This window comes from Bufo gargarizans, chromosome 2 (genome assembly GCF_014858855.1).
Source record: "Bufo gargarizans isolate SCDJY-AF-19 chromosome 2, ASM1485885v1, whole genome shotgun sequence".
In the NCBI taxonomy this organism is placed as follows: domain Eukaryota; kingdom Metazoa; phylum Chordata; class Amphibia; order Anura; family Bufonidae; genus Bufo; species Bufo gargarizans.
In genome coordinates this window covers 210,144,168-210,166,205 of record NC_058081.1, presented here as the reverse complement: position 1 = coordinate 210,166,205, position 22,038 = coordinate 210,144,168, and the positions used below count along the sequence as shown (strand labels likewise).

General features: G+C 45.4%; 2 protein-coding genes across 3 annotated transcripts; both read left to right on the top strand.

Annotated features, from left to right (window-relative positions):
- The first annotated feature begins 1,144 nt into the window (after positions 1-1,144).
- On the top strand, positions 1,145-6,644 carry ATP6V1F (ATPase H+ transporting V1 subunit F). The gene is made up of 2 exons (XM_044283426.1): positions 1,145-1,376; positions 4,356-6,644. Exons 1-2 carry the CDS (start codon positions 1,210-1,212, stop codon positions 4,555-4,557), a joined length of 369 nt encoding a protein of 122 aa, XP_044139361.1. The 5' UTR covers positions 1,145-1,209; the 3' UTR covers positions 4,558-6,644.
- Positions 6,645-16,209: 9,565 nt separating this feature from the next.
- ATP6V1FNB (ATP6V1F neighbor) lies at positions 16,210-21,365 on the top strand. 2 transcript variants are annotated; one of them, XM_044283425.1, is made up of 3 exons: positions 16,210-16,358; positions 16,445-16,992; positions 19,689-21,365. In XM_044283425.1, exons 2-3 carry the CDS (start codon positions 16,539-16,541, stop codon positions 19,802-19,804), a joined length of 570 nt encoding a protein of 189 aa, XP_044139360.1. In that variant the 5' UTR covers positions 16,210-16,358; positions 16,445-16,538; the 3' UTR covers positions 19,805-21,365. The 2 variants fall into 2 exon arrangements, with proteins under 2 accessions (XP_044139360.1, XP_044139359.1); XM_044283424.1 differs by having other exon boundaries at positions 19,686-21,365.
- The last annotated feature ends 673 nt before the right edge of the window (positions 21,366-22,038 follow it).

Here is a 22,038-nt window from a genome sequence, read left to right as displayed (position 1 = left end):
AGTCAGAGGTATATAATAGAGGGCAGGTTGTCAGAGGTATATAATGGAGGACAGGTAGTCAGAGGTATATAATGGAGGACAGGTAGTCAGAGGTATATAATAGAGGACTGGTGATCAGAGGTATATAATGGAGGACTAGTAGTCAGAGGTATATAATGGAGGACTGGTAGTCAGAGGTATATAATGGAGGACAGGTAGTCAGAGGTATATAATAGAGGACAGGTAGTCAGAGGTATATAATAAAGGACTGGTAGTCAGAGGTATATAATAGAGGGCAGGTAGTCAGAGGTATATAATGGAGGACAGGTAGTCAGAGGTATATAATAGAGGACAGGTAGTCAGAGGTATATAATGGAGGACAGGTAGTCAGAGGTATATAATAGAGGACAGGTAGTCAGAGGTATATAATAAAGGACTGGTAGTCAGAGGTACATAATAGAGGGCAGGTTGTCAGAGGTATATAATAGAGGACAGGTAGTCAGAGGTATATAATAGAGGACAGGTAGACAGAGGTATATAATAGAGGACTGGTAGTCAGAGGTATATAATAGAGGGCAGGTAGTCAGAGGTATATAATAGAGGACAGGTAGTCAGAGGTATATAATGGAGGACTGGTAGTCAGAGGTATATAATAGAGGGCAGGTAGTCAGAGGAATATAATGGAGGACTGGTAGTCAGAGGTATATAATGGAGGACTGGTAGTCAGAGGTATATAATGGAGGACGGGTAGTCAGAGGTATATAATAGAGGACAGGTAGTAGGAGGTACATAATAGAGGACGGGTAGTCAGAGGTATATAATAGAGGGCAGGTAGTCAGAGGTATATAATGGAGGGCAGGTAGTCAGAGGAATATAATGGAGGACTGGTAGTCAGAGGTATATAATAGAGAGCAGGTAGTCAGAGGTATATAATAGAGGGCAGGTAGTCAGAGGTATGTAATGGAGGACGAGTAGTCAGAGGTATAGGTCTGGGTATAACAATACCAGTTACATATATTACATATGACAGGACAGCTCAGCTCCTCACAAACATTTGACCTTCACATCTCTAACACTGATAACACTCGGCTCCGCCTAATCAGAACGAAGCGCTGCACATAGCCCCGCCCCTCCGTGTCAGCTGACGTGCCGCCGGCGTCACGTGACACCAAGAGCTCGGCAGTAGGAAGCTCTGTGTGTGCTGTCAGCTGATAGAACCGGAGAGAGAAGATGGCGGGCGGTCTGGTACGTGGTAAGCTGATCGCGGTGATCGGTGATGAGGACACCTGCACCGGCTTCTTGCTCGGAGGGATCGGGGAGCTTAACAAGAACCGGAAGCCGAATTTCCTGGTGGTGGAGAAGGAGACGAGCGTAACGGAGATTGAGGAGACGTTCAGGTGAGAGGCGCTGCATATACCGTGGTGTGGTAGATGGAAGAGGTGTTATATCGTGACAGCGCGACCAGGGGACGATAGCAGCAGCAGCCTGGCGTGTTATCAGTTCAGGCCCCGATCAGCAGAGCTGTGAGGGGAAGTAGTGCAGGCATCAGGTGCACTGACAGCCACTTAAAGGGGTGCTCCCCCGATACACTATATGAAGGGGAACGGTCCTGTTACCCATTTAGCACTGTCAGGTCGTCTGATCATTTAAAGAGCAATTTAAGGGGGTGATCTCCAGTGACCAGAGCTTGTCCATGGTGGGAGATCCCATAATCTAGAGAGATACCAGTCACTGGCAGATTTACAGAGGTTTGGCGGGTGGGGGACACAGGATCAGTGGGGTCTCTGCTCACTATTATATATTTCCAGTTTGGCTGTACATAGACAACTCACTAGCAAACATGATCCATGCAGCTTACATTCTGGTCTATGCTGGGAAAGCTGCCTGTGACCAGTGACCCCCATTGACCGTCATTAGATGCCATATTGCCTCCTTCATGTGACACATTCTTGTGAAATAACACTTGGAACAGTCTATATGTTTAAACGTCAAGGAACTAATGAGATTAGTTTTAAAAAGAATGGTGTACTTTCCCTGGTGAGCCCCTCCATTCCAGCATCATCACTGCTGGGGCATAAGGGCTCATTTATCAAACTGGTGTAGAGTAGAACTGGCTTAGTTTTAGTTTTTAATTAGCAACCAATCAGATCCCACCTTTCATTTTTGACAGGAAAATGAAAGGTGGAATCTGATTGGTTGCTATGGGCAACTAAGCCAGTTCTACTTTACACCAGTCTCATAAATGACCCCAAAAGTGTTCTAGCTGCAGCAATGACAAGCTATATATCTTGGACCAGCACTCCAGCTATCCTGAAACTACAACTCTCAGAATCCTCCTTTCACTTCTGTGGGAATTAGAACAGCCAAGTATGTTTGCATGCTGGGAGTTGTAGTTTTACAGCAGCTGAAGCGCCAGAGGTTGCTGATCCCTGCTGTGTACTGTCCATGCCCACTGCTGCAGCCAGTCACTGGCCTCTGCTGTATGCAGCACAATACCGCTTAGGACAGTGATTGGTGTCAGTGGTCATGTACGGTATGCAGCATATTACCACTACATTCAGGACCAATAAAGCCAGTGGGGATGAGGGGTTCGGAAGGTAAGTTTAGCATTTGTTATAACCTATGTTTCCTGCTGCAGCCATTGTTGTAGGCGCGGTGCCATCAGACCTCCGGACTGCGGTGTTTCTGCTCTTCCCCTTTCTGATGGGTCACATGAGTTGTAACCACAGCCTGCAAGTTTGATTTTCTACCCTGACAAGGATCCTGTGTTTCTATTCATAGCAGAAAGCGTGTTTACTGAAAACAGAGTCCTCCTTGTTCAGGACATGTCTGCCCTGATCTGGACTGGAGTGTCCTTTACTTCATGACTTCCTCCATTGCTGGGACATGAAACCTTTCTCTCTGAACGCACACTGCTTTACTAATTTACATCGTATCATGACTGCCATGTGTACCGGCGGAGTGCAGGCTGCCAGGCATTGTAGTGAAGATCCTGCTCACTGTCTACCACCCAGCGGGTTCTTACTGGATCACACCATAGCTAGCATAGAAGGGCATTTATAAATGCTATAATACCAGTTTAATCTGGTTTCAGGGATGTGGTGGTGGGCTGTATACCCCATAGGCTTGCATTGTGGTAGGTAATGTAGCAGATGTCCGCTCCCTCTGTCTGGCCTTCCCCCCCCCCCCTCAGCCAGCCCCCCAATCTTCATCTGGAAGCTCCTCCTATGTATTTAATTCCCCCATGTTACTTAAAGGGGTATTCCCATCTCAGACAATGGGGGAATATCGCTAGGATATGCCCCCATTGTCTGATAGGTGCAGGTCCCACCGTTGGGACCCACACCTACAACGAGAACAAAGTGGGGAGCGCTGTGGCTGGAGGACCCCGGATTTCCCAGGGTCCGTCCACCACCAAGCGCTGCTCTCATAGAAGTGAATGGGAGGGCGGCTGCACCTATCAGACAATGGGGGCATATCCTAGTGATATGCCCTCATTGTCTGAGATGGGAAAACACCTTTAAAGGGAACCTGTCACCTGGATTTTGGGTATATAGCTGAGGACATGGGTTGCTAGATGGCCGCTAGCACATCCGCAATACCCAGTCCCCATAGCTCTGTGTGCTTTTATTGAGTAAAAAAAAACGATTTAAAACAGGACTCACATACAGGACTCATCTCGGGTTAATTTGCTTATGTATCAAATCAGTTTTTTTTACACCATAAAAGCACACACAGCTATGGGGACTGGGTATTGCGGATGTGCTAGCGGCCATCTAGCAACCCATGTCCTTGGCTCTATCCCAAAATCCCGGTGGCAGGTTCCCTTTAAAGGCTATGTACACCCTCTGAGGCAATTTTTATTTATGATTGTGTTTTATTTTTAATAAAGACCAAAATGAGTACAGTGCAATAATACAAAATAAATTGCCCCCACAGATATACATAACCTTTAAAGGGGTTGTCCTCTCCCTTATTATCGTCGATCAGTATCACATCAGTGGGGATCTGGCACACCTTGCCGATCATCTTTTGCGCAGTAGTGAATGGTGTTGCTTACCGCTGAGGTGAATAGGAGCAGCGCTGCACTAACCAGCTCCATCCACAGCACAGTGTACAGCGCTGTGTATTTCCTGCGCTGGAGCTACTCCTGAACAGATACTTGTTGGGGGTGCACAATCTTGGTGATCAGATATCCATGGCCTATTAGTATAACGTAGTGGACGGCCCCTTTAAAGTGGCAGTAGCCCACCCTTTCCAGGCCCCACAGTGCCTTTCCAGTACTGCAGCATGCTGATATTTCCTCTAGTCATAGGACTAGTATTATCGACTTAATTCACCTAATAACCGGTTTCTTGTTCCTCCCCTCTGTCCAGGGGTTTCCTACAGCGTGATGACATCGGAATTATACTGATTAACCAATTCATTGCTGAGATGATCCGGCATGCCATTGATGCGCACAACCTCTCCATCCCAGCCGTGCTTGAAATCCCATCGAAGGAGCACCCATATGATGCCAACAAGGACTCTATACTGCGCCGCGCCAAGGGCATGTTCACATCGGATGACTTGCGATAATTTGCCCATCCCCGTCTGGAGCCTTCCTATCATGGTGTTGTGTAACTCCCTATATGATTTTGTAGCCCGATAGGAAAATGTAATTTCCCATTTTATTTACCCTTTTTTTGTGTTTTATTTATTCCTGCTGTCCACTCCTGTATGTTACTTACTGTGTGACCAAATTATCTAACGCTTGTTCAGCAGCCGTCTAGTCTTGTTCCATTGGTGAATGTGATGCTCGGGTCATGATGGTAAAGATTGGTGGAGGAGATGCTCGTGTCAGTCCCATCACTGCGTCCATGTACTAAACCACACAGAGTGAAAGTGATGAGACCGATGGGCAGCACTTCACGTCTTGTCTAGTTATTTTAGGTTACACCCATTTGTCAAGGCTTTGATATCCATGTCCTTCATTCTAAGAGATGTTCATACTATGGAATTACCATATCAGTCAGATGCATCCCAGGATTAGATTGTGAAGACCCGTGACTCTAACAATCCAGCCAGTTCCTGAGGCTTGTTCTCGGTGTGCTTAAGTAACCACCTCACCCAAAAAACCCTATTGGGTCTCTGCTTTGGCCTAGGGCTACATGGCGACTAAAATGATTGCAATGTCACATTGTGACATCCCAAGTGATGGTTGGGAATGTGGTCACATTGTGACTTAGAACCAAATATATCTGGAATGCAACAGTTGCAAAAACTCCAAACCTGATGGATTTTTGGTCACAAGTTGCACACATTTCACTTGCGGCATGTCTGGATAAAAAAAAATAATATGTATACATTAGGTAAAGGGGACCTAAACCTTTGGGGAAACCACGACTGTTCGGCAGCGCTCCTCAGAGGGCTCAGCGCCATTGGGTTTAATCTGCTTTCCCTGCTTATAATATATGGATCCATACTCTGGACCCTGGAAAAGCGGTGCAGAGCGCTCTGAGAAGTGCTGCTGCCCAATTGTGTGTTAACCAAAGGTTTACATCTCCTTTATGTGATGCCCGTCTCGCAGCCGCACCTTCAAATAGTTGTGACACCACACACATTCCTGTGCCATCTTTAAAGGGATTATCCTGGAAAGGATATTTATGACCTATCCGCATCATATTGGCAGGTGTCCAAGTCTTGGCACCCATGGCGATCAGTTGTTTCAGGAAGCCGTGGTGCTCATTGGAGATCCGGTGAGCGCTGTGGCCTGCCGGCAGCTCACCAAGCTAAGAGTGCAACTCGGCCCCATTGATTTGGCTGCAACTAGGCCATGTGACTGATGTACGGTGACGTCACTGGCCTAGGAATAGGCCGCCACGCTCACATGGCGCCTGGCCTCTTCTAACGGCTGCTTGACGGGGGTCCTTGAGGATAGGTCGTGAATATCTTTTCCCTAATATCCCCCTCAAGAGCACTTTAGTGTTCGAAACCTGTAGGCCGTAATTCTTGTGCTTGTTCGTGTGAATTTTACCTAGGATATTTAATAAAGCTTCAGAACTTCAATTTCCCAGACGCTGGGTTCCTTTTGCCACTATTTACATATCACACACATGGTTTGGTTTTCGTGTAGACCTTGGCTTAGGACTGTGGTGGGAGATGCCGCTACCAGACCCATGTCATCTTCTGGTACGTCCGATTGACCGCTCGGAGGATCCTGACATTGGAGTATCTTTCTTAAGACCGATCCGACATGTCCGACTTTTTAGTCTGGCGGCTTTTGCCGTGCTGCGCCGGAGCTCCGCCCCCGTCCCCATTATAGTCAATGGGGACGGAGCGGCGGCACGGCGAAATAGCGGCAGGACGGATCCGACATGGTGAACAGCCTGTCAGATCCGTCCTGCCGCAAGTGTGAAAGTACCCTAAGTACATTGTGTCAGATGTTTCACTGCGTATGACTGTATAGCTGTTTCCATTGTTCAGAAAATAGTGTGAGGGACCACGCTGCATATTTCTATAGAAGTATATAACAGGAAGTGGGGTACCGGGACCGACTTGGTGTGCGGCAGCTCGCCTGAATGGGCTTTGACATTTCCTGCATACCTTCCTCAGGATTTTGTGATCTTGAGTCTCCTTGTGAACGTTTTCTTATTGTATAGTTTCAATAAAGACATCACCACCAAGAATGACTTTAGTCTGGTTCTTACTGGTTTGATCTTTACCAGAAGCTGCTGTTTGCCAGAAGGTTGGTTTTCACTGAAAACAAAGCTTGTGTATGAAATGTCCAGTGCAGTCTTGTCCACACAGATATACTGGAGGTTTATTGTCATTTATGAAGTACTTAAATTCTAAGATCATTTTTATCAGATTCACTACTTTTAACTACAACTCCCTCCAGGTGTATAAGGCTGAGTTCACACGTCAGTGTTTGGTCAGTGATTTTGAGCCAAAACCAGGAGCGACTCTAAACACAGAAAACGAGCAGATCTTTCCCTTATACCTTATGTCTGTGGAGGCTCCAATCCTAGTTTTGGCTCACAACCACTGATGGAGATCACTGAAGTGTAAACTAGGCCTAAGGCTACATGCACACGACCGTTGTGTGTTTTGCAGTCCGCAAATCACGGATGGTGTCTGTGTGCGTTCAGCAATTTGCGAAACGGCACGGACAGCCTTTAATATAACTGCCTATTCTTGTCCGCAAAGCGCGGACAAGAATAAGACAGGTTGTATTTTTTTGGGCGGACCACGGAATGGAGCAACGGATGCGGCATTTTTTGCGGCCCCAATTAAGTGAATATGTCCGCATCCGAGCTCGATGCGGACCAAAACAACGGCCGTGTGCATGAGGCCTAAAGCAGACATTTTGACACAAATTAGTGGCATATGTGTAGTGAGAACAGCCTACACGGTTACTGAACGTAGGCAGGTAGAGTGGGTAGAAAACAGAGGTTAAGGGACTGAGAAAGAAAGGGACCACATAGGGTTATGTGTGGGCTGGGGCAACTTGTGTACAGTACTACAGCTGTTTTATTAGTCCATGTGATGCCAAGCATAAAGTACATGATTTGGGACACTTTCATCATTGTGTGCCATACGTGTTTGCCGACTCCATTAGACACATTAACCAGCATTAAAGAGGCTGAATGTAAAAAAGGGTTGTCCTGCAGCAAACATTTCTCCCCTATGCACAGGATAACTGCCAATCTCGGGAATGAGAGTCTACATAGTCTCCTGTTTGAATGGAGTCGCTATCTCTGCCAGCCCCATAAAGTTGAATGGGGCATGAATTAGGGCTGCAACGATTACTCGATTGAATCAAGTAATTCTACACCCACAAATCCTCAAAGCAAATTTTTTGGCATCGAGGATTCGTTTGTGTCACGTAACCACGGAGTGGGAGTGAAGCGCTTGATATTACTTACCGCTCCGTCAGGTCATAGTGCATGTAAGCGCACACTATCAGGATCGACAGTGCAGCGCGCAGAGAAGAAGATGGAGGAGATGTGGAGCGGCGCCCCTACAGGAAAGGTAAGTACTGTCACTGGGGACATGGCTAGGAGGGGGAGATGGTGGCACTGGGGGGCAAGCTGATGGCACTGGGGGGGCAAGGTGGTGGCACTGGGAGGAGCCTGATGGCACTAGGGGTCAGTTGGTGGCAGCTGGTGGTACTGGATTGCCAGCGGGTGGCACGGTGGAGCAACTGATGGCACTGGGGTTGGGAAGAGCTAAAAGGCAATGGGGGGAACGGAGCTGATGGCACTGGGGGGGAACTGGTGCACTTGGGCTGATCGCACAGGGGGGAACAAAGGGTGTTGGGGACTGATGGCAGGGGGTCTTATGAGTTTTTATAAAGAAAAACAGTCTATTAATTTATTTTTTCTTATTAGATTAATCGTAAAAAATAATCAATAGAATAATCGATTTCTAAAATAATCGTTTACTGCAGCCCTAGCATGCATGACCACTGCTACTCATATTGGGGGCACAAAGGGTCCCCATTCTTGTGAATGACGAGAGCCCCAGCAGTCGGAACCCCCCATGATATAGTTATTCTGTTTTCTGTGGATAGAGGATAATTGTCCCGGGACAACTCCTTTAAGGTTGACCACCAATTATTATTATTTTTTTTAGAACAGGGTTCTGATGACAAGCTGATCACAAGGTGTCCCGTTGCTAGGACCACTAGTGATCCAGTGATCTGCTGTAAACTGTGAAGGAATCTAGCAGCCAGTGCCACAACTGGGGAAAATGAAACATTACCCAGTTCCTATTGAAATCAAGGGGGTGTCCATGAAGAAGCGCTTTATAACTTCCTGCTCTGGCTAATAAGTCAGGGTTATGATTGGGACACCTCCACCTTCTATTAATAATGCATTTTGAGTGCTCCTATAACTGTCCCTTTAATTACCCTTTTTTCAGATGGGAGTTTTGCCAGTCATGTAATTAGTTGCAGCTAATATAATATGCAGTGATGTGGAGCAGGGTCATGGATAACTCATGTCCAGGCCTGTCCTTTATAGGTTGTCACAAATACCCAAATCTAGAAGTAATTGAAGCATGCAGTATCCACAGCGGCTAACAATGCAGCCGGATGAATCAGAGGCAGCCCCACGTAACTGGCGTATTCATACCATGTATTTATAAGCTCATGTGTCTCCAGCAGCCCTACACGACCGCTCATTGGCATCCCCTTATCGGATCATGTCTCGCCAGGCATAATCTGTCTTGTATAGAAATAGGTTCTTGGAATTTCAAACATCAATTTGGAAAGTGTGATTGAACGATATCATTTGTCTTTTGTTGCAATCATTTATGAAATTTTTCATAGCTTCACGTGGTAAATTTGACTTTCTGCTCAGCCTAAACCCCTGAACGGTGTATACAGAACGCAAAAAAACGGAATGGACTTATATTATGTGCGACGACGGATCCGTCTTGCTCTGCACCACATGGCGGACAGAAAAACGCTGCAGGCAGCGTTTTGGTGTCCGCCTCCAGAGCGGAATGGAGACTGAACAGAAGCAAACGGATGCATTCTGAGCGGATCCTCTTCCATTCAGAATGCATTAGGGCAAAACTGATCCGTTTTGGACCGCTTGTGAGAGCCCATGGCGGATTTCGGAAACGGAAAGCCAAAACGCTAGTGTGAAAGTAGCCTAAGTTATATGTATGCCCCATAATGCATAAACAGGGTTCTCATGAAAGGGGTCTTTCTACAAACAGCATAGGTCAGTGATGGCTAACCTCCGGCACTCCAGCTGTGGTGAAACTATGACTCCCAGCATGCTCCATTTATTTCTATGGAGTTCTGAGAACTGCCAAGCAAGTGTGTATCTTGGGAGTTGTAGTTTTACCACAGTTGGAGTGCCGGAGGTTAGCCATCACAGGCCTAGGGGATCCAAACACTGGGACCCCACTGATTACCAAAATAAGGGTCCTTTGTAAATGGAGCAGCGCAGTGGCGTAGCTAGAAATGACTGGGCCCCACAGCAAATTTTTGAATGGGGCCCTCCTCCCCCAGTAATTTTTTCACAACCCTGTAATACTGTTGAGGGGCCCCTGACAAAATCTTTTAGTCCTCCTCCTCCTGGATAGGCCCCTTTTGGGTCAGGGCCCCCCTGTAGTTACCCCCTGAAGCAGCGATCTTTTCAACTCCATGAGACTGCTGGAAATATCTGAGCGCTTTGCTCCACAAACTCATAGGGGAGGGAAGGGGGGGGGGGGGGCAAGAGTCTTTACATTTGTAGACGTTAGGTTGCCATAGAGGTGAGATGTAATTGCATAATATCATAGCGCATTATTACTTAAAGGGGTTTTCCCATGATTAATGTAAAATTGAAAATCAGCCATCTTATAGTACATGACAACCTATTTACAACAAAGCTAGAACAGAGATCTCCTCATTCATTGCTCTACTAGATTTATATGAAGCCGAGAGCTCAAGGGGAGTGTCTTCTCTGCTGCAGATAAGGGGGCGTGTCTCAGCTCTCCCAATCACAGCTCAGGATGCAGTTGAGGGATCAAACTGAGCATGTGCGGCCATCTCAGTGAGCAGGTCAAGTAAAAAAAGATAACTCAGTGGCTATGCAAAATTTTTAATTACATGCAATTACAAGAGTACTCAGATGCAGGTGCTGGTTTGAAAACTGTAGAATATTTTTCGTGAGACAACCCCTTAAAAGCGGACCTGTCACTCTGTACGTGCAGTCCAATCTGTAGGCAGCATGTTATGGAGCAAGGGGAGCTGAAAAGATTGATATATAGTTTTATAAGAAGAGATCCAAGATTCATTTTTTTCAATCAATACCATTTGATGGAGACGACACATTGACATACATTGTCTTGATGAAGATGCAATAATAAACAAATAGTTCCATGCAAACACTTACCACATTGACAAGTTATCTACAATGTTCATGTGCATATACAAAGACAGACACTGGGCACCTCACACTTTCTCCGCTCAAAAGAGGTGAAATGGTAGTGGATCGGCATAAGAGCTAGACAGCCACAAAAGCCAAGTATTATGTGTTGCCACCCTATGCTTTAGCAAGTAGGCGAACACAAACTCGCACTGCATATGAAAATTTACCAGTCTAACGACAACTTTAATTGAGGGGGAATGTACCTCCTTCCATTGACGTGCCATTACCTTTTTTGAAGCATTAAGGTTAGAAGCTACAATTCCCCTGACGTTGTGTGGTATCTCAGCTAATCCGATGCTTAAGATAGCCAATTCAGGGTTTAGAATCCGCTGGATCCCCGTTACCTCCTCAAGAACAGTAGATACAGATGCCCAGAAGTGTGTAAGTGAAGGACAAAGCCACCACATATGGTACGAGGTGCCTACTTGACCACAGCCCCTCCAACATAGGGGTGAATAGTTTGGGATGATATGAGACAATCTGTTCGGTGTTAAATACCACCGAAGTTTAATCTTTTATTCTGCTCTGCGTGATTGATACATCTCAAACTTTTCATGGACCAGTACATAGCCTCCGCCCAGGAGTCTAGAGTAAATACTTTTCCCATTTCAGCCTCCCATTTAGGCTCTTATCAGCTGACGTAAGAAACAAATACCAGACTGATAGACTGGAGCGAGAGGTAGTACCTTCTTTAAGTAGGCCGCAGAGTATGTCATTATCGCCTCTTTTTGCCTGAGACGGGAGGCTTACTGATTCTGGGTCGGGAGTTACCCCAGATGAAGCACAGCATATCCTCCTGTAATTGCTCGATGAGCTTTTTCTGTATTTTAAGGGGAATACATCTAAACATATACAGGATTCTTGGGAGTATTAACAGCTTAACCGTGTTAATTTTCGCTATCCATGAAAGTTGCACTTTGGAGTATTTACAATAGTCCCTTTGTAATTCAACTCTCAAACTCAAAAATTAAAGGGGACCATCTCAGATAATGAGCTGGTTAATTCCACACCCAGATACTTTATTGACTTAGACCAGTTAAATTGATGCCGAGCACAGATTTCATGCTTCAAAATATCCGGGACATTAATGGGCAATACATTTGTTTTATTGATGTTAAGTTTGTAATATGATATTGAAGAATATTGATGGAGTATCTTAGTTGCCGCATCAAGGGATCTAAGAGGGTCCGACAGCGTTAGGATAACATCATCGACATATAGCCCTATGCAATGGGAGCGCCTTCCTACCAAAATCCCTGAGACTTCGTTACAAGTGCGGAGCTTTTCCGCCAATGGTTCCATAACCAACGCAAATATCATGGGTGAGAGTGGGCACCCCTGCCTAGTGCCATTTGTGATCAGGAACAATTCTGATAAAAAAACCGAGGCCAGGACTTTTTCGGATGGTGCTGAGTATAATCCTAGGATAGCTTGTAGAATGTGCCCATGGAAACCACATTTCTTAAGGACTTGATTCAGGAACCCCCAATGAACTCTATTAAACGCCTTTTCAGCATCTAGGGAGACAAAGACAGAGGGGGTCCTGGACCACTCCGCAAATTGGATTAAGTTTATAATTCTCCTAGTGCCGTCCCTACATTGCCTACCTGGCACAAAACCAACCTGGTCAGGGACAACCAAGGAGGGCAACACAGCGTTGATGCGAGTGGCTAAAATTTTTGCAAATAGTTTGAGGCCTGAATTGAGTAGGGAAATTGGTCTAAAATTTTCGGGGGCAGTAGGGGATTTCCCAGGTTTGGGTAGAGTAACCACTGTGGCTGCTAGCATGTCAGGAGGAATATTTCCACATGACATAAACCATTATATAGCTTACCCAAGTAGGGAAGTAACGTGGAATGAAAGGTAATATTCCACTGGATAGCCATCCGGCCCGGGTGCTTTATTAGATGGGGTGGCTTTGATAGTTGTAAAGATTTCATTAGTAGTAATTGGTCTATTCAGGATGCATATATCATCTGAAGACAGTTTGGGGAGAGATATAGAGCCTAAGAATGACGAGATGGTGTCTGAAGAGGTGTTGCAGTCAAGGCGCAGATTATATAGGGAGGAATAATATGATGCAAAAACGTTAGCTATATCTTGTGGGTGAGTGAACACAGAGTTAGCATGATGTAGTCTGTCTATTCTAGATTCAGCCCTTCTACGGTTCAGTCTGCGAGTCAATAGTGCACCTGCTCTATCGCCTGTTTGAGAGAAATTAGACTAAGCGCTTCATTCCCAATTCTTGGCGGTATAAAGGTAGGGTTCTATGAGCAGATCTGCACTCTTGGAGGGAGACTAAGGTCTGGGAGTTATTGAAAAGTTTGTGGTTCATTAAAGTGTAGAAACTCTTGTAGCGTGGCAGAAAATCCCTCAACCCTTTCAGGGCATTTGAGAAGATAGGGGTTGATTCTCCATTGTGGGTGAGGGGGGCTAACGAGGTCATCTTCAATAATTATACTCACAGGTGCGTGGTCGGACCACGTCGCTCAGCCTATGTCGGACCTCAGGACCCTATGCTGCAGACTTCTCGATAATAATATATAGTCGATACGTGACTGGGACAGATGCGGCGTTGATATGAACGTGAAGTCGCATTCATCACTATGCTGATAACGCCAAATATCATGAAAGGGTGATTCATGAAGAGTCATTTAAAGATCTACACGGTGACTATCATGCGAAGACTTATAATCTAAGTCTGAATTAACCGGGACATTAAAGTCCCCCCCACCTGTCCGACATTGGGGGCGTACACAGACACTAATGTGAATGGTTTACATTCTAGTGTACATATCAGAATACCATACCTTCCTACCGAATCTACTATACAATCTTTTAAGGAGAACGCAAGTGTAGACTTTATACCAATAAATACCCCTGCCTTCCATTTTTGCTTTGTGTGAGAGTGATATATTTCAGGGAATCTCCTATGCAAACATCTGCCAGCATCCTTTTCTAATAAGTGTGATTCTTGTATGAAGACCACATCACATTTAGATTTGAGGACCTCCGACCATAATTCGGTTCGTCTATATGAAGAATTTAACCCACGAACGTTAAGTGAAAAAACTTTTATCCCCATGACCTATAGTTGTAAGTTCCCTGAAAGATGCACTGCCAAACTACAGTGAAACAGCAGTGGGAGACCATGCGGTGCACCCTAAAGAGCACATTAACAGCATTTGCAGAAACTTAAAAGCATAACATAAAACATGTAAAGGAAACATGACTGTTACGGTACATGTTAAGGCCTACATGGCAGAAAAGCCTGAACAGGCTTAGGGCCTGATTGGCCAAGGTGTCAGAGAGTGAGGAATCCGGGTTGGACAGAGAAACAAAAGCTCCCTACCTCGGACCAACACTATAATCTACATTTAACTACTCCCGATCATTGGGAGACTCACATATCAGACAGTGTCCCAGTCCGGGGGGATCTTGTCTGGACAAGATATATTATCCTTCACCAACTAGGAGTCTTCAGTGATGAGGCCTCATTCAAGTAGCTGACGAGATGCCTCTTGTGGTGAGTTAAGGACCTGCAGGGCTCCTTTGTAGGTAACAAGCACTTTTATCAGGAATCCCCAGCAGTATTTGATTTGGCGCTGTCTCAGCACTGTAGTAATTGGAGCAAACTCTTTCCTTTTGGCGAGCGTTGCTGTGGAGAGATCTGTGAAGATAGAGATGCCCTTGAAAACATCAGAGGGAGTAGGATCTTGTCTCAGGACCCTCAGGAATGCTTCTTTGACAGTGTAAAAGTGGATCCTCGCAATTACATTTCAGGGCAGGGATGCGTCTAGCACCTTTGGCTTAGGTACTCTATGAATGCAATCAATTATCAAGTTTCTTTCTGTGGACTCTGGTAATGCTGCTTTAATAAGCTGTTGGAGGAGAGGTTCAAGCTTGCCTGACTCCACTGACTCTGGAATCCCCCAGATTCTGACATTGTTACGGCGGTGTCTATCCTCCAAGTCATGTAGTTTGGCCGACAGTTTAGCAATGTCTTCCTCCATAGCCTCATGGGCGTCAGTATTATGTGAAGTGGCGAACTCCGCCATCTTAACCTCTAGATGGGACATGCGCTCTCCTATGCTGTGTATATCTTTTTTAAGATCTTTCAGTAGGACCAGCATGTCTTCCTTCATAGAAGATCTTAGGTTATCCAGCAGGGACCGCATAACATCTGCAGTGAGATGAGAATTATCATGGGCTTCCCGCTCTATTCCGCATCTATCTGCGGCGATGTGGGGCGACAATGCCGGCGTTCCCGCAGGGGAGGCCAGCGAACACGCCGGCGGCGAGGCTCCCCTCTGGCCTGTTTCTATTGGGCCCAACTTACCGAACAATTCGGTTAACTTCTCCGAGGCAGGACGCCTTTTCACTTTCCCCATGACTAGTAATCAGTGTGGGTATTCTGAATGCTGACAGGGTCGTCGGGAGTTAATGCTGTGATCAGAAGCGCTATGCGACCGGCGCTATCAGCGTGCAGGCCACGCCCCCCAAGATTCATTTTATTCATGTAAGTGTCGGCTCTCTCTGCTTAGGAGTCCAGTGGGCAGTCCTATCATTGACAGAAAAACCATCGCTCTATGCACAGTTAATCAGTGATAGAAATGCCCACTGGACACCTAAGCATAGAAAGAAAAAAGATTGAAATGTATAAATTACAGATGATACAGGATTTCCCACAAAAATATATCTCAATCTACTCAGGTCCTCCTGCCTTCTGTCAGTTTGGACCCAACTACAAAATGAGGCCTCTTTTAGTTTTTTCCAGGGCCACTTTAAGTTCCCAGTCTGTCCTTGGGTGCGCTACAATGGGGCCCCCAAAGTGAACAAGACCACACTGCGTATGTGCGGTCGCCATCCATTCATTTCTATTAAAGTTCCCGAAAATGGCTGAGCACTGGATCAACTATTTCCGTCCGTCCGGTAGAGGTGACTGATGCGGTGGCTGCTCTTGCACAATGTACTCTCCATTAATTTCTATGTGTCTTCCAAAAATAGCAAAGCGCGTTCTCTCCCATAGAAGTGAAAGGATAGCTTGCTGCTCATGGGCATCACTTTGGGAGCACCTGTTCTACAGACAGTTGCGTATCCCAGAGGTTTGACCTGCAGCTATCTGACATTGGTGACCTATCCTAGTGATACACCACCAATATGAGACAACCCCTTTAAGGTATAATGAGCTAAGATACCCTGCATTCTGTGTTTACATCTTATCTCTATGGCAACCTATTGTCAACAATAGCAAACTCTCCACAATGTATACAGTTACAAATCAGCCAGCTGTGACACAAGAGAAGGCATTACCAAGGTGCCCAGTGAACACACACTTAAAAGGGAGGTGAATGAGGCTGCCTAATCCACAACTACAGGTCTAACATCCAGCAGTTTAATTTATATCTCTGAAGACCTCATCTCCACAAGGAAGACCAGTCAAGTAACAAAAGCCATGGAGTAAAACAGGTAAGCACTGATTTTTATACGAGTTTAATAAAATGTCACACTGATTGCATCTTATGTCATTTGTCTTTTTTATTTTGACCTTGCAGGGTCTTGCTTTACTTCCATCCCACACCTTTAATGCAACATGTAAGACTTCACCAGTATTTCCACCTATGAGATCTCTAGTCATAAGACACTGTAATGGCTCGGGAGCTAAATTTGACCACTCAGAAACAAGAATTTATTAAAGAGTCTTACCTCAAAGAGATGCATACGCGCATCAACTGGTGGCGGCATTATAGAAAGAACTTGCAGCCTGCCCCACGGTTAAAATCAGAAGCCAATGTGAGAGATGATATCAAGCTGCCAACTATTACTGGTCCAAGCATTCAAGCGAAGGTAGACCATAAAAACTGCTTGGACATCCACAGTGTCCAAAATCTGAGGGACGGTAAATGGAGTGACCAAATGGAAACTAGCCCTACAGAATCCGAGATGAAGCCAGTCAGTCCTGGAACACGAAGTCTTCTCTACCACGGCACATCTAAGGAGGGAAAAGGGCGGTACCACTACTTGAAGATAAGGAATAGCTTTGGACCAGATGAGAAATACTGCTATCCTATAGCAACAAGTTGGATCTACGGGTGGCATTTCGGTAAGTCATCTGTTACAGACGTACTATGTCTTCTCCTCGCAGCCAGCATGTAGCCCATAAGATCCAGTAGAGTTCTATGCACGATTCTGGGCCACAGCTATAAGCCGCAGTATTTTGTGTCATCCCATGATTACTGATATTATGTTGCCCCTACAAGCCACTTATTGAATCTTTAATGGCACATTCTTATTACTTTTTGACAACTTACTATTAATTTTTAATGGTTTAAACAGAAAAGTTAAAGCTCAAAGGCAATTTTTCTGACAGTGCTCAAAGGGGTTCACATCGGCGTTCTTTATTTGCATTGTTCTCCATTTTTGTTCCATTGATGACTGACACAAATGGCACTGGATGACCACCATGTAAGGGAGAGTTCACATCTCCGCTTCATTTTCCCTTCTTCTGATCCATCAAAAGAACAGAAAAAAAACTGAATCCTGTAAAAAACTGATCCTGTGCATTACTGATGTGCAGGATATGTTTTTTTTTTCTCTTCTTCTGATGAATCAGAAGAACGAAAAATGAAACAGAGATGTGAACTCTCCTTAATACTGCAGTGACCGCTGCAGGGGAATTGCATGGCTGAGTGCGACCTCCAGTATGATGGAATCCCTGCATACAGAGCCTCAGACACAGGTGTAGGTCATCAGAGTGGGACCACCATGTAATACTGCAGTGACCGCTGCAGGGGAATTGTATGGCTGAGTGCGACCTCCAGTATGATGGAATCCCTGCATACAGAGCCTCAGACACAGGTGTAGGTCATCAGAGTGGGACCACCATGTAATACTGCAGTGACCGCTGCAGGGGAATTGTATGGCTGAGTGCGACCTCCAGTATGATGGAATCCCTGCATACAGAGCCTCAGACACAGGTGTAGGTCATCAGAGTGGGACCACCATGTAATACTGCAGTGACCGCTGCAGGGGAATTGTATGGCTGAGTGCGACCTCCAGTATGATGGAATCCCTGCATACAGAGCCTCAGACACAGGTGTAGGTCATCAGAGTGGGACCACCATGTAATACTGCAGTGACCGCTGCAGGGGAATTGTATGGCTGAGTGCGACCTCCACTATGATGGAATCCCTGCATACAGAGCCTCAGACACAGGAGTAGGTCATCAGAGTGGGACCACCATGTAATACTGCAGTAACCGCTGCAGGGGAATTGTATGGCTGAGTGCGACCTCCACTATGATGGAATCCCTGCATACAGAGCCTCAGACACAGGTGTAGGTCATCAGAGTGGGACCACCATGTAATACTGCAGTGACCGCTGCAGGGGAATTGTATGGCTGAGTGCGACCTCCACTATGATGGAATCCCTGCATACAGAGCCTCAGACCCAGGTGTAGGTCATCAGAGTGGGACCACCATGGAATACTGCAGTGACTGCTGCAGGGGAATTGTATGGCTGAGTGCGACCTCCACTATGATGGAATCCCTGCATACAGAGCCTCAGACCCAGGTGTAGGTCATCAGAGTGGGACCACCATGTAATACTGCAGTGACCGCTGCAGGGGAATTGTATGGCTGAGTGCGACCTCCACTATGATGGAATCCCTGCATACAGAGCCTCAGACACAGGTGTAGGTCATCAGAGTGGGACCACCATGTAATACTGCAGTGACCGCTGCAGGGGAATTGTATGGCTGAGTGCGACCTCCACTATGATGGAATCCCTGCATACAGAGCCTCAGACACAGGTGTAGGTCATCAGAGTGGGACCACCATGTAATACTGCAGTGACTGCTGCAGGGGAATTGTATGGCTGAGTGCGACCTCCACTATGATGGAATCCCTGCATACAGAGCCTCAGACCCAGGTGTAGGTCATCAGAGTGGGACCACCATGTAATACTGCAGTGACCGCTGCAGGGGAATTGTATGGCTGAGTGCAATTTCCCTCTGTCTTGAGTCTTGACCAGACTCATATTTATCATCTTCGCAATCCCTTTCAAAGACATCAAGGGTTAGAGTTTTTTTTCTCGGATCCTGCTCATTAATACAGGAGTGCCTCGCACTTGTTTTCGTGTGGATATAGCTGTTAAAACCATGCGATCATCTGAACAAGCAGGGCCCTTGGCACAGCATTTATACAGATAGCCAGTAACATCTTTCACAACCTGTTCCTTTTTTTTTTTTTTTTGCCTTACTTTTTATTATCAGGGAATTTAAAACTACACTGACATAATATTTGACTCGGCAATGATCATAATAGAATATTGTTTGCAGTTTAGTGCATGGAATCAGAAACAGCAAATTTGGTCTGGATTCATATTGTCTATAACAACTAATCATAGAGCAGCTTTTATTTTTCAGGAGTTGGCGGTCATATGTATTGTCAGGTGTGAGCATTCATTCCCAACATAGCCGCTCCGACAGACAAGCGGAGAATCGGCCGGCCACAAACCGCAGCATGCAGTGGTTTGTGTCCGACCGGTTCTCCGCTTGTCATTTGGAATCTGTACGTCTCATTATTAATAGAGCTGGCGGACATTCCTCCCACATATGGCAGTGCCGGATCTGGAGAATTCCGTCAGGCTGTCCTCTGCCGGAATTCACAGTGGAGATGTGTAAGCAGCCTTATTCTCTGTATTGAGCTCTATATAATTCTGTTCTGGTCTATTCCTTATTAACAGTATGGGATTATCAGTTTTGTACTGTGTTACTAACTTGTGATCTTTCTTTAGCAGGTAATCTCATAGACAACAGCTGCCCCCAATACCGACGTTGCCGTATTGTGAGTGACACCTTCTACAGGAAGAATGGTATACTCGCTCAGCCAAACCATACAGACATGGCCTTGTAACCTTAGAGAGGTTTTCACTATTTCCTAAGTTGTCATTTGTTGCTTTGTAAGATGGCAGTATCACCGGGGACAGTGTTATCCTCATTTTGATGTGTAATTAGCTGGCAATAACATATTAGAAACAGAAATGGCTTCAGTTTTGTGTAATAATTATAAGTTAATGATGCTCTGTGTTCAAATCTTACTTTATGTAAAATGTGACTATAAACCACCAAATGTTATATACAATCTTCAGAGGGCACAAGTGGAACACCCCAATAGCTGCAGCCATCAGTGTTGGCACCAGAATTTTTGTATTTGAAGAATGTCCCATAGCCATTTGGACGGTGGTTCTCTGAGACCTTCAACACTGGAATATCAAGTCTTCAGATCTTGTTTGGAACATATAGAAGACATACTACCATGAAAACTAGCATATATTATTTTAGTATAGATATTATTGTTTTCTGAGCATGACCCAAGTGTGCATATATATATGGTTAGGACGCTATTTTGTAAGTTTTCTTAAACAGGTATGTGATAAATACTAATCAAAATGCGTCAGAAGTCTAGAGTAATCCGTGCCAACAAAACTGGTATACACGTCTGCACCATATTTATTGTTTTAGAGACTTTTTCATCCCCATCTGACAAGGGTGTGTAGTCTACCAGAAAGGGGATGTGACTTAAAATGCAACAACGTTCGCCAAACAAAAGTGCTAGGTTTTTGCCGCACAATTCTGGGGTAAGATAAGCCAACTATTAGATGGTATAACCTTAGACTAGAGGTGTAGCAGATGTATCATCGAGCGTCAGCCACTTTCAATGAAGGGGTTGCCCAGCCGTTAATATGATGATCTATTGTCAGGATAGGACATCAATATCAGATCAGAGGGGGTCCGACACCCGACACACTGCAGATTAGCTGTTTGAAGAGGAGGTGGACCTCCATGTGAGCACCGTTTCCTCTTCATTACACCGCACTTCATCTTGGAAGTGCGGTGTAATACCAGTGCCCACTGCATTAAAGTGAATGGAGCGACCGCTTGTAATCACACTACACCACCGCTCCACAGGAGACGAGGTGTAGTGTGAAGACCACATGGAGGCGCTCACATGGAGTCCCAATCTAATATTGATGACCTGGCCTCAGTGGTCACATATGCTTGAATAGCACATCACTGTTGGCTTCTAGGCCGAACAACCCTTTTAATTCTGGAGCTCTTTTAGACTGTCTGTCTTTACACTGTCTAAGGGGCTATTCACACAACCGTATCTTCAGTTCACATCCAATCTGCATTTTTTGTGGATTGCACTTGTACCAATTCATTTCAAAGGGGTTGCAAAAAAATGGCAACAGCACACTCTGTGCTGACCGCATCCGTATGTCCATTCCAAGGCATGCGCAAAAAAGATAGAGCATGTCCAATCCATGTTTATTTTCAGGACCACAAAACAGATATAGTCATGTGTTTAGCCCCTAAATCTTTGACACCTAGTAAATCTGCCACAGTATCATAATCATCATTTGGAAATAACTATGTAACTATATACCATGAATAAAGATTACTATATACATGTGTGCGGGAGCCATATTCGTCACGATCCTCAGCATTGTAATGGATGTGCCATCATTACAGACCACCACAGGTCCAGAACTGACTAGTTCACATTACACTGTCTACATACACTGTATATTTGCTTTAAAATTAAAAGCTCGATAAGCAGTGTCAAATATAGATGAGGAAATTGATTCTAAAAGAATCAAATGCGTCTCAAATTTTCCAAAAATTTAGCTGTCGTTTATGATTCGATTCAGACTAATCACTCAAAATGGTGGCCACTGTCTTACAGGTCAGAAGTAAGAGAAGAAGACATCTGCCACCAAAATGGAATAATTTGTGAACCATGTTTTAATCAGAAAATCAGACAGTGCAGTGTGTTATTAAGCAGGCTGTTTGTTACCACGACTAATATCCAAATTGAAACAGCACTACTGTTAGGTCCTAATCGGACAGTCCATGGGGTGGCGGTGCCAGAAGTGTCAGGCCCTAGCCCAGCGGGCCCCTGGTAGTCAGGAAATATGGAGAGAATACTGCAGCACTTGATGTCTTCAATGCAAGTTCTGAGTTTATTCCCTAAAGGTGCAGCGTTTCGACTACAATGAGTCTTAGGCCTCATGCACACGGCTGTTCCGTGCATTGAGAACTGCAATTTGCAGTCCCCAATGCACGGGCAACGTCTGTGCAGCGGCT